Source organism: Schistocerca americana, chromosome 6 (assembly GCF_021461395.2).
Source record: "Schistocerca americana isolate TAMUIC-IGC-003095 chromosome 6, iqSchAmer2.1, whole genome shotgun sequence".
NCBI lineage: Eukaryota > Metazoa > Arthropoda > Insecta > Orthoptera > Acrididae > Schistocerca > Schistocerca americana.
Genome location: NC_060124.1, coordinates 454,322,862 through 454,341,540, shown reverse-complemented (window position 1 = coordinate 454,341,540; position 18,679 = coordinate 454,322,862). Strand labels below are relative to the sequence as shown.

Here is an 18,679-nt window from a genome sequence, read left to right as displayed (position 1 = left end):
CATGGGGCCCACAGTATTACGGCTGGTTACATAACCCTCTCTAACAACTATAAAATCGTACTATGTAAATCGGCATTATGTGATGTTTGCAATACAGAAGTGAGTCTAGCACTTACTGATGACTATTATCGTGTATATATCACAGACCTTTCAGTGATACTGAAATGAGCTTCATAAATGCCTTAGATTGAACCCCGGGTTTAGTATATTGTTGATTTAATTGTAACGACAGGGAGAGAGTCACCTATAGAATAAACTGAAAATGAAACGTACATTCAATTCAGCAACTATTATTGTTGCAGATGTACACTAAAAAATAAGAGAACAGTTGGTGAAATACGTAAAATTTATTTTTTACTTCAAATAAACCGAGGATTGTAAATGAAAATTGAAAAATGAATAAACACAAACAACATTAAATAACGCAGCAAAAAACGAAACATAGAACAAAAACGAAACGAAAAACACATAGAACAAAATGTGAACACAAAGAACTTTAGGAACAAATGAACATTTTTTCAGTGGGTGCAAGCGGCACCCGAGGGTTGGCTACAAGGACTCTTAGCTGCTCCCTCCTCAACATCTACACGAACTTCCTCCTTCTTGGAAGCATCCATCAGACTCTCGGCTGCGTCTTCCTCTAAATCTTGATGAGCTTTTTCCATGTCGGCAGCATTCACGAGACCCTTAGCCGCACTTTCCTCCTCATTTCCACATACTTTGTCAATCTCAGCATCATCCTCGAGACTCTCATCTGCCCCTTCCTCAATCTCTCCACATGTTTCGCCCATCTTGGTAGCGCCCATGCGACTCTCAACTATCTTCTCCTGTAAATCTTGATGGGCTTGTTCCATCCTGGCAGTAATCATGAGACACTCAGCTGCCCCTTCATCCTCATCTCCACATACTGTGTCAATCTCAGCAGCATCCACTACACAATCATCTGCCCCTTCATCAATATCTTCACATGTTTCGCCCATCTTGGCAGCATCCATGCGACTTTCAACTATCTTCTCCTGTAAATCTTGATGGGCTCGTTCCATCCTGGCAGCATTCACTAGACACTCAGCTGTCCCTTCAACCTCATTTCCACATACTGCGTCAATCTCACCAGCATCCACAACACCATCATGTGCCCCTTCATCAATCTCTCCACATGTTTCGCCCATCTTGACAGCATCCATGGGACTCTCAGCTGCCTTCTCTTCTAAATCTTGATTCGCTTCTTCCATGTCGGCAGCATTCACGAGACCCTTAGCCGCTCCTTCCTCCTCATTTCCACATCCTTTGTCAATCTCAGCATTATCATCGAGGCTCTCATCTGCCCCTTCCTCAATCTCTCCACATGTTTCGCCCATCTTGGCAGCACCCATGCGACTTTCAACTATCTTCTCCTGTAAATCTTGATGGGCTTGTTCCATCCTGGCAGCATTCACTGGACACTCAGCTGTCCCTTCAACCTCATTTCCACATACTGCGTCAATCTCACCAGCATCCACAACACCATCATGTGCCCCTTCATCAATCTCTCCACATGTTTCGCCCATCTTGACAGCATCCATGGGACTCTCAGCTGCCTTCTCTTCTAAATCCTGACTCGCTTCTTCCATGTCGGCAGCATTCACGAGACCCTTAGCCGCTCCTTCCTCCTCATTTCCACATCCTTTGTCAATCTCAGCATTATCATCGAGGCTCTCATCTGCCCCTTCCTCAATCTCTCCACATGTTTCGCCCATCTTGGCAGCATCCATGCGACTTTCAACTATCTTCTCCTGTAAATCTTGATGGGCTTGTTCCATCCTGGCAGCATTCACTGGACTCTCAGCTGTCCCTTCAACCTCATTTCCACATACTGCGTCAATCTCACCAGCATCCACAACACCATCATGTGCCCCTTCATCAATCTCTCCACATGTTTCGCCCATCTTGACAGCATCCATGGGACTCTCAGCTGCCTTCTCTTCTAAATCTTGACTCGCTTCTTCCATGTCGGCAGCATTCACGAGACCCTTAGCAGCTCCTTCCTCCTCATTTCCACATCCTTTGTCAATCTCAGCATTATCATCGAGGCTCTCATCTGCCCCTTCCTCAATCTCTCCACATGTTTCGCCCATCTTGGCAGCACCCATGCGACTTTCAACTATCTTCTCCTGTAAATCTTGATGGGCTTGTTCCATCCTGGCAGCATTCACTGGACACTCAGCTGTCCCTTCAACCTCATTTCCACATACTGCGTCAATCTCACCAGCATCCACAACACCATCATGTGCCCCTTCATCAATCTCTCCACATGTTTCGCCCATCTTGACAGCATCCATGGGACTCTCAGCTGCCTTCTCTTCTAAATCCTGACTCGCTTCTTCCATGTCGGCAGCATTCACGAGACCCTTAGCCGCTCCTTCCTCCTCATTTCCACATCCTTTGTCAATCTCAGCATTATCATCGAGGCTCTCATCTGCCCCTTCCTCAATCTCTCCACATGTTTCGCCCATCTTGGCAGCATCCATGCGACTTTCAACTATCTTCTCCTGTAAATCTTGATGGGCTCGTTCCATCCTGGCAGCATTCACTAGACACTCAGCTGTCCCTTCAACCTCACTTCCACATACTGCGTCAATCTCACCAGCATCCACAACACCATCATGTGCCCCTTCATCAATCTCTCCACATGTTTCGCCCATCTTGACAGCATCCATGGGACTCTCAGCTGCCTTCTCTTCTAAATCTTGACTCGCTTCTTCCATGTCGGCAGCATTCACGAGACCCTTAGCCGCTCCTTCCTCCTCATTTCCACATCCTCTGTCAATCTCAGCATTATCATCGAGGCTCTCATCTGCCCCTTCCTCAATCTCTCCACATGTTTCACCCATCTTGGCAGCACCCATGCGACTTTCAACTATCTTCTTCTGTAAATCTTGATGGGCTTGTTCCATCCTGGCTGCATTCACTGGACACTCAGCTGTCCCTTCAACCTTATTTCCACATACTGCGTCAATCTCACCAGCATCCACAACACCATCATGTGCCCCTTGATCAATCTCTCCACATGTTTCGCCCATCTTGACAGCATCCATGGGACTCTCAGCTGCCTTCGCTTCTAAATCTTGACTCGCTTCTTCCATGTCGGCAGCATTCACGAGACCCTTAGCCGCTCCTTCCTCCTCATTTCCTCATCCTCTGTCAATCTCAGCATTATCATCGAGGCTCTCATCTGCCCCTTCCTCAATCTCTCCACATGTTTCACCCATCTTGGCAGCACCCATGCGACTTTCAACTATCTTCTCCTGTAAATCTTGATGGGCTTGTTCCATCCTGGCAGCATTCACTGGACACTCAGCTGTCCCTTCAACCTCATTTCCACATACTGCGTCAATCTCACCAGCATCCACAACACCATCATGTGCCCCTTCATCAATCTCTCCACATGTTTCGCCCATCTTGACAGCATCCATGGGTTTCTCAGCTGCCTTCTCTTCTAAATCCTGACTCGCTTCTTCCATGTCGGCAGCATTCACGAGACCCTTAGCCGCTCCTTCCTCCTCATTTCCACATCCTTTGTCAATCTCAGCATTATCATCGAGGCTCTCATCTGCCCCTTCCTCAATCTCTCCACATGTTTCGCCCATCTTGGCAGCATCCATGCGACTTTCAACTATCTTCTCCTGTAAATCTTGATGGGCTCGTTCCATCCTGGCAGCATTCACTAGACACTCAGCTGTCCCTTCAACCTCATTTCCACATACTGCGCCAATCTCACCAGCATCCACAACACCATCATGTGCCCCTTCATCAATCTTTCCACATGTTTCGCTCATCTTGGTAGCATCCATGAGACACTCAGCTGCCTTCTCTTCTAAATCTTGACTCGCTTCTTCCATGTCGGCAGCATTCATGAGACTCTTAGCTGCACCTTCCTCCTCATTTCCACATGCTTTGTCAACCTCAGCATCATCCTCGAGACTCTCATCTGCCCCTTCCTCAATCTCTCCACACACTTCAACCACCTTGGCAGCACCCATGCGACCCTCAACTGTCTTCTCATGTAAATAGTGATGGGCTTGTTCCATTTGGGCAGCATCCTCGAGACAATTAGCTACTCTCTCCTCCTCTTGATCCACCTGGGCAGCCTCCACCTAGGATACCAACACAGTGTTAGGTGCTTGGTTAAACTAGGAAGAACATTATACACTAGAGCTTACAGTACGAAATAATAATGTTTAAGAGTTTTCAGACATTACGGCGAACAAGAGGTTTCCATAGATCATATGTCAGATTCAATTGAAATTCAAAATTTCAATAGTAGTGGTAATGTTTAACATTTAGCAAGTAAGATATTGGAATATTATTACGGCGTAGGCATTAGAAGCTGATGACGTAGTGTATGGTATGAAAAAGAGGGTCTTCCATTATCACCAACTGCACAATAACGTATTGCTGTGATCCTCATACTAGCAGCATATCTGTAACTTAAGTGTTTCGGGCCTACTGAAGAACGGGATACAACCCGTCGGCTCTGACCAATGACGTCAGAATTTGCCAGAGATGATTTACTACACAGATTCAACAGCTGAGACAAGTGTTCGTAAACTAAGGAACGCAGGAGAGAAAAACAGGTGGTAGACATATATAACGTCCAGTAATATTTCGTCATAAAGTTAAGGATATCGCTTGTTTGAGCCCTAGTGCTGCAGTAAAAAATAATCGAAAAAAAGGATAAACGTAGTGCTAGCGTAGAACACCTCATTTGACATATATGAGTTATATCTCGAAATCCAGCCTATCTGTGTAGGTTAATTGCAGTATGGGATACGAATTAACGTGCGTCGATATCTTCGTTTTCGTTAGCATTGGTATCATATTCTTCAGTTGACCTGTATACGTCAACTGAAGTACGGGATATAAATTTTTCGTACGTCGCTCTTTTCGCCTTGTGTAGTGCTAGTATAGACTCGGAAAGTGACACTACCACCCGACGAAGAACTGTGTCAGTTACAAGCGTTACGCAGTTTGGGGATTCGCAAATGACGCATAATTCCCCATTTGCTCTTATTCCCTATGGTTTCAAAGCCGCTGAAATTGTGTATTAACAAGACAGAGATTTTGAAACCAGATTTTAAACACGTTGTCCTTTCCAGTAGCAGTTTGGACTATAGCCATACTTTGTTGGATATAACGGCCTATTTGAAACTGAAGATGCTGCAGCAAGATTGAAATCTGGAAAAATGGTCTGAGGTATGTCTAAGACCCAGTGTCAAAGGGGAAGCATTGCATTAGAAGACGAATGAAAAACCTGAACACATGAAGTAAAGGGGGCAGTTGAGAATAAAATGGGCAAACATATTATTTCCAAAAGAATTCTTGTCTAATTCACCACATGCTGCTTTTAACTGTTTAAAGAAGAAAATTTAAAAAGAAATACAGGAAATGAAGCCTCAAACGGGAATATACACACGTAAAAATAAGTTTTGCAGTAAGCCGAAAACGGGAAAACAAGGCTGGATGCAGAAGAAATGCGAAACAATAGAAGCTTGTGTAACAATCGGCAAGTTTGATGCCATATATGGGAAAACTGTGGAAAGCGTTAGATGAGACAGATTCCGATGTATAAATATCAAACGCTTACCTGGCAAGCCATTACGAACGAAAGGACGGAGATCTGAAAGCTGGGTTTAACGTCAGAATGGGTCCTACAAAGTAAGCCCACTTAAAAAAGGGAGTGGATGAAGATTATAAGTGAAATATTGTACACTAAAAAGAGTTTGACACAGCAGTAAAAGACCCAATTCGAAAAAAGACTCTTGGCGTACACTAAAGTGTTTCAAAATTGTTAAGATCACTGGTAGGGAACCTGAAAAAGGTGTTCAACGTGATATGTAAAACATCGTAAGCGGGCTATTAATGAAGACATCGGTAGCAGAGAATTTCTGTGGAGACGAATTTAGGTTGCGCGGAGGTATGGGAACGAGTAAGTCATTTCCGACCTCAGGACTCTGAAGACCGACTGCTGCAAGGCAAAAGTAAATCGGTAGGATTTCAATTTCTGAGGGTCACAGGGATAAAATACAGGGAGTGGTGTTATCCCATACTCGTGCATAGAACAAAGTGCAATTATAAAGGTCTCAGGATCTCGCAGGCATACAGTAGCTGAGCGGGAGTGAGATACGTTTGTCACCTAGCAATTCAGCAAGCAGGAAGGAAAGTAGACAAAAATTACGTATGGTGATAATCCAGCAGAATTCGTCAAAGCTGCTAGACAACAGCTGCATGAAGAACAGTTCCATTTCGTTCTAATTACATACGAAGCCAGGGAACACCGAACAGACATCGAAGAATAGTTACAGCACCAACACAAAAAAAAAAAAGGATCTGCAGACAAAAGTGAACAATGCAGCACCCTCAATTTGATAACACACGCCACCCAGATCTTGACTGTATCATTATAACGCGGACTGAAGAAAGCATAAGTGTACAAAATACGGAAGATCAAGTTGGCATTAGAGGAGCTTTAGGCACACGAGAAGCAATACTCGGATTACGGCTAATACTTGAGACAAGACTAAGCAAGAGCCAAGAATGCAGCAGTGTGTCGTAGGAGGAATGGTCAGTATTCAAGTGTATGGCAGGAGCGATCATCTGAAGCTTAACCATCTACTAAATATGGACTCTAAAATGCAGCTATGAGCACTTCATCTTCGATATTGTTACGAAATCTCGTCTTGGCCTTCTATATTTTGAGGGGCGTAAGTATGGCCCAAATCAGGAAAAAAATTTCCTGTAAATATGGGCTGTAAAGTGCTCACCATCAGACCTTTGGGCACTAGTGCAGCTTCACTGTTGTGAAAAACATCCCTTCCACAAAACAAGTGCTTGCAGATCTTAAGCTACGAGTCTTAGAGTTTATGTTTACTAGTCTCTTTTGCTTCAAATGATGGTTCCTGTCGCATCTCTGAAAACTGATCGTACCTCCCAGGACTCAGGGACTGGGTGTTGTGTTGACCTAATCATCATCATTTCATCCCCATCGACACGCAGGTCGCCGAAGTGGCGTCAAATCGAAAGACCTGCACCAGTCGAACGGTCTACCCGACGGGAGGCCCTAGCCACACGACACTTCCATTTCCACAGAGAAAAGATGGGAGTGATAAGAAGCGGATAACATCAAGAGCAAGCCACTGTTAAATAAGGTGTACGACCGGGCTGTTCACTTTCTGCTATCTTATTCAGCGGGTACATTCGGAGGACTCTAGATGAATTTAGGGACACACTATGACTTGTAGGAGGAATTAAAATTGAAGGTAAGATAACACACATGTTGAGATTTTCTGATGACACTACAGTGTTAAGTGAATGTGCGGGACTACAGAAGCGAGATGAAGATGAAAGTCAGCCCCATTTCTTCCCAACATGCAAATTAATAAAGTTTAGACAAAAATCTTGATGAGTAGACAAAATACCGTTGCCCAGTGCTCACTTAACAAAGAGCGACTGGAGACCGTAGAATCCTTTTGCTTCCTATGGAGTGAAATGACCCTCAGACTGAGAAAGCAAGGATGCTGCAAGCCAGATAAACCAGGCAACAGCTGCTTTCAACAAGAGCAGGAACCTTACTCATTTCGTTTCATAGCCCAATACCTGAGGAAAGACCACATAAAGATATTGTGTGTAGTGTGCCGCTGTAGAGATGTGAAATACGGACATACGAGGAGGCGGAAAGAAAAATGACAGCCTTCGGCATGTGGTTCTGTCGCTGAAGGCTCAAGATTTTCTGTGAAAAGAACGTATTAAACGATCTGGTGCATACAGGGTAGATAACGTGCAGCTATGTCTCATAAAGCTTACTGAATGCCACAGGTGTCAGCCATATGCTGAGAAATTATGGTGTCATTAAAAGTGTTGCTGAAAGGACAGCAGAAAGGAAGTGCACAAGAGACATAGTCTAGTATACATCAACCGTATCATGGACGACACAAATTGCACAACCTGCCGGAGACAGAAATGCTTGGCAAGCTGCTGGTAGCCAACCTGATAGTTAAAGACCAAAGAAGGAGAAGGAGATCATGATAAGTTTTGAAAGTGGAACAACTAATGGCAAAAGGCTTTAAATGTACGAAAATTGGTACATGTTTGAGTGATTGGCGTGTTCTTCACGTGAGGGGACACTGTCTGATCAAAAGTATCCCGACACCCCCAAAAACAACAAAAAACGTTTTCCATATTAGGTGCATTGTGAAGCCACCTACTGCCGGGCACTCCACCTCAGCGACCTCAGTATTCATTAGACATCGTGAGAGAGTAGAATGGGGCTCTCCGCAAAACTCGCGGATTTCGAATATGGCCAGGTGATTGTGTGTCACTTATGTCATACGTCTGTACGAGACGTTTCCACACTCCTAAACATTCCTAGGTCCACTGTTTCCGGTGTGACAAGGAAGTGGAAACGAGAAGGGACACGTACAGCACAAAAGGATACAGGCTGGCCTCATCTGTTTGACAGAGACCACCGACAGTTGTAGAGGGTCGTAATGAGTAACAGGCAGACATTATCCTCACCACCACACAAGAATTCCAAACTGCATCAGGATCCACTGTCAGTACTATGACAGGTGGGAGGTGAGATAACTTGGATTTTATGGTCGAGTGGCTGCTCATAAGCCACAGATCACACCGGTAAGTGCCAAACTACGCCTCTCTTGGTGTAAGGAGAGTAAACATTGGACGAGTTAACAGTGGAAAAGCGTTGCGTGGAGTGACAAATCGCGGTACACAATGTGGCCATCCGATGGCATGTTGTGGGTTTGGCGAATGCTCGGTAAACGTCATGTGCTAGTGTAAAATTCGGAGGCGGTGGTGTTAGGGCGTGGTCGTTTTTCTCACGGAGAGGGCTTGCACTCCTTGTTGTTTTGCGTGGCACTATCACAGCACAGGGCTACATTGATGTTTTAAGCACGTTCTTGCTTCCCACTGTTGAAGAGCAATTCGAGGGTGGCGACTGAATCTTTCAACACGATCAAGCAATTGTTCATAATGCACTGCCTATCGCGGTGCGGTTACACGACAATAACATCCCTGTAATGGACTAGCCTCCACAGAGTCCTGACCTCAATCCAATAGGACACCTTTGGGATGTTTTGGAACGCCGACTTCGTGTCAGCCCTCACCCAACGAAGTCGATACCTCTCCTCAGTGCAACACTCCGTTGAGATTGGGCTGCCGTTCCGCAAGTAACCTTCCAGCACCTGATTGAACATATGCCTGCGAGAGAGAACAGTTTTTCATGTTCTTTGGCGGTATTCATGGCGTCAATTATTCCCAGCAGCTGGTTTCACATCCACTGACAAATGCGTAGCACGCAGAAGTCTCTGCTCCACTAAGAGGTTTGCCTAATTGTACTTATTTGTGTATATGTACAAAGGAAGTTTTGCTTTTTATTGTGATATTTCTTTGCACTGATGTGACTGCTTAAAGTGTGACCGACCAGACCAGTGTGTGCTACTGTGATCGGGATTTGCATTACACAGCAGCATCTAAAGAACTTCCGCTATACTTGATAGCAAATGACAACGGCAGCAATCGCACTGTAGCTAGACGTTCTTAGCCTGACTAGCAACCGTATAATTTTTCAGCTGTGATTCAGTGGGATATTTACCGAAGTCTTACAGCTCTGTATGAGAAAAGCCAATCATAAATGGTATTCCACAGAAAATACCATAAGTTGCGCTAAGTCGATTACGACTTTGTTGCAAACTGAAATTCAGCTGCTGATCTTACACTGTTACTTGGTACGTGCAGTACTGATAAACGGATGTCTCTCCGACTGCTGAGACCAGTCATGGCAGAGTTCTACAGTTAGTGGATACGAAATCGTTACCGACTGCCATCTGTAACACCAGTGATATTTCCGAACCCGTGACAGTTTTACAATGGAATCTTACATTCCCTGAGTAGTGCTTTATATTTACATTAGGGACTTCGAATCAACGATTGCTGGCATTATTAGATTCCAATATCGTGAATCTGTCTGTTAATACTTAACGTTAACTTGAGGGTCAATTGGTTTGTACAGTTATGGAGATATGTGCAAATCATGAGATTTTTTCGACTGATGTATTTGCCTGAGTGGCTAATTCCGCATTGTGTACAATCAGGGATGTAGCTGTTTACTCATCGCTCTCACACTGTTAGCCCATATCCTCACACTTGCTCTAATGTCAGTAACGATGCTGACTTACCTCAGCGGGGCCCTCCTGCGGCGCATCGAGCAGTATTATATCTCCTTCCTTGGGGCAAATCTCCCTTTCTGAAGTTACGTCGCTGTCTTGATCCTTACGCGGTGGATTATCTTCAACGACCTTATTTACTTTGAAGCGCCCAATAACGTGGACCTGTGGGTGGTTTGATGTTACAGTTACTTATGAAGCTAGGATGGCATATATCAATAATAGATAAGGCTTTAAATGCTTCACTTAGCATTCTTAAACAGATTATACAGGGCGTTTCAAAAAGAAAGAGCAGATTTCAAACATTTATTTCTCAAAAACTACAAATGATAGAAACACAATTCCAACGGTCCTTCACTCAATATGAGTACCAAATGTTACACAACAAATATCAAAACTGTACCTCAATATGAGCACCATTTGTTACACGACAAATATCAAACCGGTATCTCATTTCTTGCCACACACGACGCAACTGGTCTTTAGTTACCGAATTCACGGCCGCAACAATTCGATGTCGTACCTCTTGAAGAGTAGCGGGCATAGGTGGGACATAAACACAGTCCTTTATGTACCCCCACAAATAAAAATCGCAGGGAGTAAGGTCTGGTGACCTGGGAGGCCACAGACGATGACATTGATCTTGTGCTCCTGCTCTTCCAATCCACCGTCCTGGAATGGTGTTATTTAGGTACCGTCGTACAGGTTCAGAGAAGTGTGGTGGGGCGCCATCTTGCATGAAGATGAAGTGATTTGAATCTTCCTGAAGTTGAGGAAATAGCCAGTTTTCTAACATGTCCAGGTAAATGGTTCCTGTGATAGTTTTCTCCATGAAAAAGAAAGGTCCATAAACTTTGTTTACCGAAATTGCACAAAAGACGTTAACCTTTGGTGAGTCTCTTTCATGTTGAATAACGTCCCTCGGAGTTTCACTCGCCCAAATTCGTACGTTATGCCGATTAACTTTACCAGAAATGTGAAACGTTGATTCATCTGAAAAAATTAATCGTTCGGCAAAATTGTCCTCTTCCATGTCCTGTAGAATTGCAGTTGAAAATTCGAACCTTTTGTTGTGGTCGTCAGGACGCAATGCTTGCAATAACTGCAGTTTGTACGGCTTCATGTGCAGACGCTTACTCAGAACGCGCCATACCGTTGTTTTAGACATGTTTAGTTCGTGACTTGCCCGTGTCGTGGATTTTCTAGGGCTCCTTTCGTAAGCTGCACGGACACGCTCGACATTTTCATCCGATGTGCGTGGACGACCCGTGCTTTTTCGCTTGCAGATGCAACCATCTTCTACGAATCTGTGATGCCACTCATAAATTTGCTTATGACGAGGCGGCTGTTTGTTGAATTGACGGCGGAATGCACGTTGCACACCAACAATGGACTCTAACTTTGCAAATTGCAGCACACAAAATGATCGTTCCTGTGGTGTCGTCGCCATTTTCCTACAAACAAACGCCAGCGCCACTGCGGATTTGCATGGAACTTCTGCGCGGACCATTGAAAAACTTTGAACCTTTCTCTGACAAGAAACGTTTGAATTGTGTTTCTATCATTTGTAGTTTTTGAGAAATAAATGTTTGAAATCTGCTCTTTCTTTTTGAAACGCCCTGTATATTAAATACAACTTATGTATGCCAAATACACAGCAAAGTAAGCATGTATCTCAAACCAGGGTGTTGTGCAAACGTTTTCGTAAGCCCTGTCTGGTCCCATAGTCAACCTCCGTTAACTCCACTAACCCTACGAATCAAAATCAATTCCCAGCAAGAAATAATAGTTTTTGTTGAAAGTGACGTCAGTGATTTTTGTATCTACCGCTAGATTTGTATATTATTTCCTGAATCTGGGCGATTGTTTAAATGATTGCTGGAAATCCTACTGACTGCATGTAGAACACTAGCCACCAGAAGAATGGAGCGTGTGTCGGTGTCAGGCCACAGTATAGAGCATGTGGCGTGAGCTCCACGGCAGAGGCACTGTCCGTGTCTGCATCCTAAACGATGGAAAGCTGATTTGTAAGTTTTAACTTGGCGTGTCCACTGGCGCTGAGGCGGCACGTCGCGAGTTAGCAGCTACAGGTCATGTTCCCATGTTCTCGGAACTCCTAGTACCACAACGGTGAAAAGGTAAGATTGGAGACCATCTGGATCTTATGTGCTTAACAGCGCGGCTCCCTGAGATGACAGGCTGCTGAGAAGCTAACTGAAATTTTGTTGACTCTGCTAAGAAACATGCGAGCACTGACATAGGATACTACAAATAAATTTTGGAGTGGAAGAATAGCACTCGCATTTGTCTACATGGACAAGGCCAGATTGGCTGAACGTGATATAGAACTGATGGTGGGAGTCAAATGTTGCCTGCTTCTCAGCTCCAGCACAATGAACCTATGACTGGTTTATTATGTTAAACTAAATAGGGAAGGGGGATTTTTGCACTGTTACAAGGGATCTGCTGGCTGGCACTCAGGAGAGTAACATTCATTGATTATCCGAAACTCCGCACACTCCGGAAAGTAAATAAAATTTCTGATCCTTATAGGGAGCGCTCCGTAGAGCAAACTTCCATCAGAGACTCGCCAGCGGACACATCAGTTGAGAGAGGCACACAGAGTTTCGGCTCTCAGGGAGAGCAGTCTTCAGTACAGGTCAGACGACAGAGTGCTGCAGCCACTGCGGCAGCCGCCCGCGGCAACAGGTAACGCCAAGTACGGTGAGCGACAGCGGCGTCCACTAACAGAGTTGCAGGGTGTACGTAAAGATTTCCGACTGACATTACGACTTCCACCGTTCAGTTGAGTTTACTGGCAATGTCGAACACAACATGTACTGAGTCAAGACAATGAGTACAGGCAGGGGTATTTCTGTACTTCTTTCATATATGATTAATATTCGGGAAGCACTGTGCAACTTTTGCGAACATGGTTGTTTCCCCAAACTAATCAACCAATCTTTGCCAAGGTATGGCTAATTTAGTTACGGTATAAAGTAAGTTAATACTTATTGAACATAGTAGTTTTCTGTTCGTGTGCGCTTATGTTTAACATGACGTCTGTAGCGAAGTGTAATATATGCAGCCCTATAGTGACCACTGTTTCACTCAGTACTATCATATACCCCTTATTTACATTCTTATAACGCCACTAGGACCACAATTTGTTAAATAAATACCTGTAACTAAACTCCTGTGATCCTATAGGAAGCAATTTGTTAATCGGTAAGGTCACCCGGTACAGATACTTCTGACTTCCACATAGTTATGTGGATGGCTTCGTCGTAACCTCACAAAGGCAGCTTCCTAACGAAAACGTAATTTATTTTTACATTATTATTCAGAATCTTGCGCCAAAGAAAAGTGACACTTTGAATTAAAAGCGAACCACGTGGAGTTATTAATTACCTATATTGTCAGTTGGCCTGATAAAACGTTACTCCTTATTTTGCGCTGTTCCTGTATAGCATCTGAGCCCCTTTATCAGCTGTATCGTTATTAACACCGCACAATTTTATTAGTTCACACCTGTCATATTAGAGCGCTTTATATCTGAAGTACACTGTCCATGCTTTTAATTAGGATCTTTACGTGCTAAAACTTCAGTTATTATGCTGATCGCAGATGAAGTGAACGTACAGATGAGATGACATCTGGTTTCATCTTCGGAGTAATCCTATCAAAACTGTACCAAGGCTCCTGGGCCATGTCTGATTCGCTCCAGTGGGAGGCAGTAACACATTTTTGCGAGTTGTGCCATTGACATCGTGTGTGATCTACCGACTGTTATTACTACCATTTCACACAAATAGTCTGGCTAAGTTAAGTAGTTGGAAACTCACGCTTATCTCATCACGTGAACAATTGTTGATGGAATTATATAAACCAGAAGAGATTGCACTGATGCTCTTCATGTGTCAGGTCTGTTTTAAGAAACTTAAGTTGTTCTCGGTATGCCATTTGTGTCAGTCACAGAGGATTTCATTAATACAGTTGGAATGTATCCGAAGTCTTAACTTCCACATATTCTTACCACGTTTTCTGCTATGTTAAGATAGTCACTTCGCTTCTACCATGTACGTTAGATGAGTCATCACTTTCTTACAGGTGTAAATCGCCGAATTGTTGTAATTGATTCCGAGTGCTTTATTGGTTCCCTACTGTCTCATAAGTGCCACTGATGGTATATGGGGCGACATCGATATTCAGCTTGTGGTTTCGTACTAGTGTGTCCTACTGTAATGTTGAGTTCCGTTAACAGTCTGGGCTAATATAACTTGTACCTTTATCTTTACGTACATGGCAGTTTTCTCTTTGTGTGATAGGTCCTGGCGTCAGTATTTGTGCTCATTTTGGGACTGGCTTGACGACCGTATGATACTACGATTTATAGTTACCATGTAGCTAACTTTCTCTTTCCTTGCTAGCAAATAGCTAAAGACGCAATCAAATTGGAGCTAGAGGTACTTAAGCTCACCCTTTGCTGAGCCAACCAATGGAGCAGTTCAGCTCTCCAGTCTGATAAATAGGCGATATTTCATGTCTCTGTAAGAGGCAAGCTGAACAAAGAAGGTATTTCCACAAGAAACTTTAACCAGGTGATGGGTCGAGTTGCTTAAGGCGCACTACGCGAAATCAGTATGTGCTCAGTTAAATTCACGTCGACCAATCGGATTGCGGTTCTTGGCGTTTACATAAATCACATAAAAAGGTTATCGGCATATTTGCGTTTAAAATGAGTCAAACGGTTTCATTCCCCGACATTCCACACTTCGAACTACATCTATAATGAATTCGTCGACACAGGATGCCGTTCGCTAGTCTTACACCATTACTTTCAAATCTGCGATATTGATGGACGGATGTGTCTCCGACTGGCAGTAGTGATTGGCCAGTTGTGACTCGCACAGCTGCTGATCTATAATTTGTGCACATGAAGCTGTTTGAAGCTGCTGTGTTTCACACAAGTGTTGTAATCGTAACCCGTGGACATTTTACATCGGGCCTACCCGTCTCACAATAATAATTATTCGTACGACCCAAGATTTACGTTATTATCTTGTAATGAATCTATCATTTGATTGCAATAAAGTGAAGCCCTTAAATTGTCCTTCCTGAATTTATAGTGGAGGAGGCATGTCTGGAGCATCAGAAATTGTCGATAGACATGATCTGGGAGAGTGTCTGATTCGACAGTGCGTGCAGTTTAAGAAGTAGATGTTGTTTCTTAGGTCTCAACCTGTCTGTCCGTCTCTCCCTGCTTGCTCTTCGTGGCAGTAATGACGCTGCCTTACCCCAGCAGGGCCCTCCAGCGGCGCAGCGACCAGTTTATTCTGACGCCTCTTGCGGCGACGGCGACGCTGCTCGGTGTGTCTACGCTCGCGGTCATCAGACGGTGGTATTTCTTCGGCTGCCTTCCTCTTCTTAACGCGACCAACAGCGTGGCCCTGCAGATGGTTTGATTTTACTATCGCTTATTTAGCAAGGTTGCCATATGTGTAATAGAAGGAAACTTTAGACAACTGACTCGATATATTAAGTAAGCAGACCATAATTGTGTCTAATAACGAATGTGAAATGTGTTCCTATAGGCGTTTGTCAAGTAATAACATATCAAATAGAGATAGGGAACTGAGAGGCACACGAATGAAATGGGTAGAGAATGTTTTAATGGGCTACACTTAACAGAATAAAGGTTGGTTGACACGAATAATGATAAGGCATCTAGGAATAATGAACCCCGCACCTGAAAGAGGAAGAATGTGAAGGTGTGCAAAGTGTACAAGAACCAGATTGTTGTCCGCGCACTGTGTAGTACACACCATATGAAGAAAGCTGAGACAAGTCAACAGATGTCTGGCTCGAAAAACAAAGACATTGTCTGTGATACGTTTTGTAAATAACGTTTGTGATGCATCTTTGTTCATAAATGCGACAGTAGAGCAGAAGTGTACGTACAGCAAGAACATAGTAAAATACGCAGGCAATTGTAAACAAGAAAATTTGCTGGTGTGAACCTACATTTGTATTTATTATACTCTGTTACCTTAATTTCTCTCACTTGATCCTCTGATCGTCACGTGAATATACGTGTAAAGTTCTATGACGCTGCCTAGTCTATCACAAATTCACATTCTGGAAGACTACACGAAGAGATTACGACACCATCGTTACCATTTGTTTAAGAGCCCCCCACACTATACAATTCTTTGTTATATCTTCGTGTGATTTGGTCTGGTTACTTATATCGTCATTAACTATTCTTCACGTTTCAAAACTTTATTCTGCATGTCGCATTGATGGAGGCCACAAGCACTGGAACTGTAAACCATATTATGTCGCATTGATGTCGTGTGTATTTCTCGTGCAGCCACTGAATAGAAGCTGATGTTGGATTTGTGCCTCTCATTACCGACAGCATATGCCCACTGCAGTTCGTAGCAGCACTTAGTTTCATGAACAGTTATTAAACTAACACTCCGTATGATCGTACATCGTGTACTGGACACTTTAGATAGCATGTCGAATGCATATGGGAAACCATGTAAGACTGAATCGACTGTTAACATGCGTTTTTATCTCATGTTTCAAACGAGTGGTATAATCCGTATCGTTGTAATTTTACAACGAAAGTTTACTTTCTACAGCAATAGCATTCCGTTTATGTCACATTTACTTTAGGATATTGCAACCACTGCTATTTTATATTAATGGATTACAACAAAGTGCGTTCCTTACTTAGGCCCACGTGTAAAACTGAGAGAGCTGTCTGGGAGAGTGACTGATTCTGCGATGCAAACCCGGTAGTACTGATGTTCGCTCACCTCTGCACGGCCGTCCTTCCCAGTGTCGTCCTTATTATTCTCTTCTTTCTTGATTCGAGGGGCAGGTCCTGGAGTCGGCTGACAGGGAAAGATCTCGAAGATGGACGGATATTCTGGCTCCCTTCTCTCTCTGAAGCGCCCGTACTCCATAAACTGTGAGTGTTTTGTTTTTGCCATTACTGACTCAAGTAGTGTTGTTTATAACTAACACATAAGAATACTCTAGAGATTAGACTTACCACACTTGAATGGATTTTTGGCCACATACTCAGTCGGTAAGTATAAATTCTGAAGAATGTGTTACATAGCGCTATAGGGAGCGGTTATAAAATAATAAATCAAATAAAGTAAGAAATGAGAGATACAAGAGTGAAAAGGTGAGGTAACCCTTTAATGGAACGTGCTCAACGGGGTTGGACACAGGTTAATGGGACTGCTGCTAAGAAATCCTAAAATAGTTAACGGCCACTTGAAACCAAACCTTTTGTGTAAGTGCAAAGTTTAAAAGATATTGGGCAGATTTTGCCGACGCATTGTGGTAAATATATTGATATAAAAAGATTAGCTCATGAAGAAAAATGGAACCCGTCAAGAGACTCATTTTCCATAACCATAATTGAGTATCTGTGGCCCAGGGTGTGTATAACGTCTATGATGATATTTTGCTTAGTAATTACAGCAGTACCTGTTTACGCATAGATGTGAACTCTATGTACATAGTAAGTTTTGTATACAAATATAAAAATTAAACGTGGAAACGAAAATATAAAATAATGCTAATAATACCACCGTAAATCATCTGCTGAATTAAATTAATTAGTGAAATACCTTGTTAATAACATAAATTGTGTGTCCTGATAAATTATTACACGGAATAAATTTTGCCATATGTAATAAGTCAGATTCATCGCACGGTGTAATAGTTTCTGAAATTGCATAGTTGCTCTAAAGTTACTATATCTTTCTTCTTTAATGATTCACACCCTTATTATTACTCCCAATTATTGTACGGCAATTGTTTCGTTTAGGTACCTCCCTAAGTAAATATACTTGATCTACCGTTACAGTATATCTTTCAATGACCTAAATAGTTTCCAGTATTTTGATATCTAAGTTTCATTGGCAATTGTTCTTGTATGTTTATAGTTCCAGAACCCCCGCTTTGATGCCACAAAGGCAGTACTTCTCCATCGAATAATGTGGCAGTGTTATCAAATGGAAAAACAAGCAAGTATTCGTAAGTGCCAATGCTTTCTGTCAAATTTTCCCTATTAATAAACGCAAGGAGAGTTCTAATGCAAACGAAGTGAACGAATTCCGTTTAAAACCTATGTTTATGATAATACTGCTGCAGAAATTAATAATGAAAGTGAACAGACACTAAATGGTTTGCAGTTATTCATAAGACGTCCATTATTTTATTTATACGGATTTATTTAATTGTTAGTATTTGTCCTGTTGTAAAACAAATATTTCGACTATATAATACTACGCTTATTACATAAATATATGTTCATTAGCTATGAAAATATAATTGCTTCATAAACACGTAATATTATCTTAAGGTGGGGTTTGAACTTCTTAATAGGAAGTGATTGTGGATGGCTGAGGGCAAAGAGATTTGGAGAGTGAACC

At 43.0% G+C, this 18,679-nt stretch overlaps 1 protein-coding gene across 1 annotated transcript; it reads right to left on the bottom strand.

Annotated features, from left to right (window-relative positions):
- Positions 1-518: 518 nt before the first annotated feature.
- On the bottom strand, positions 519-3,122 carry LOC124620201. The gene has a single exon (XM_047146869.1). The coding sequence runs from the start codon at positions 3,120-3,122 to the stop codon at positions 519-521; it is 2,604 nt and encodes an 867-aa protein (XP_047002825.1).
- Between the last annotated feature and the right edge of the window lie 15,557 nt (positions 3,123-18,679).

Bases quoted from the DNA above. Each gene is read 5' to 3' on its own strand.
- LOC124620201 (XM_047146869.1), bottom strand. From the start codon at position 3,122: ATGGAAGAAGCGAGTCAAGATTTAGAAGCGAAGGCAGCTGAGAGTCCC.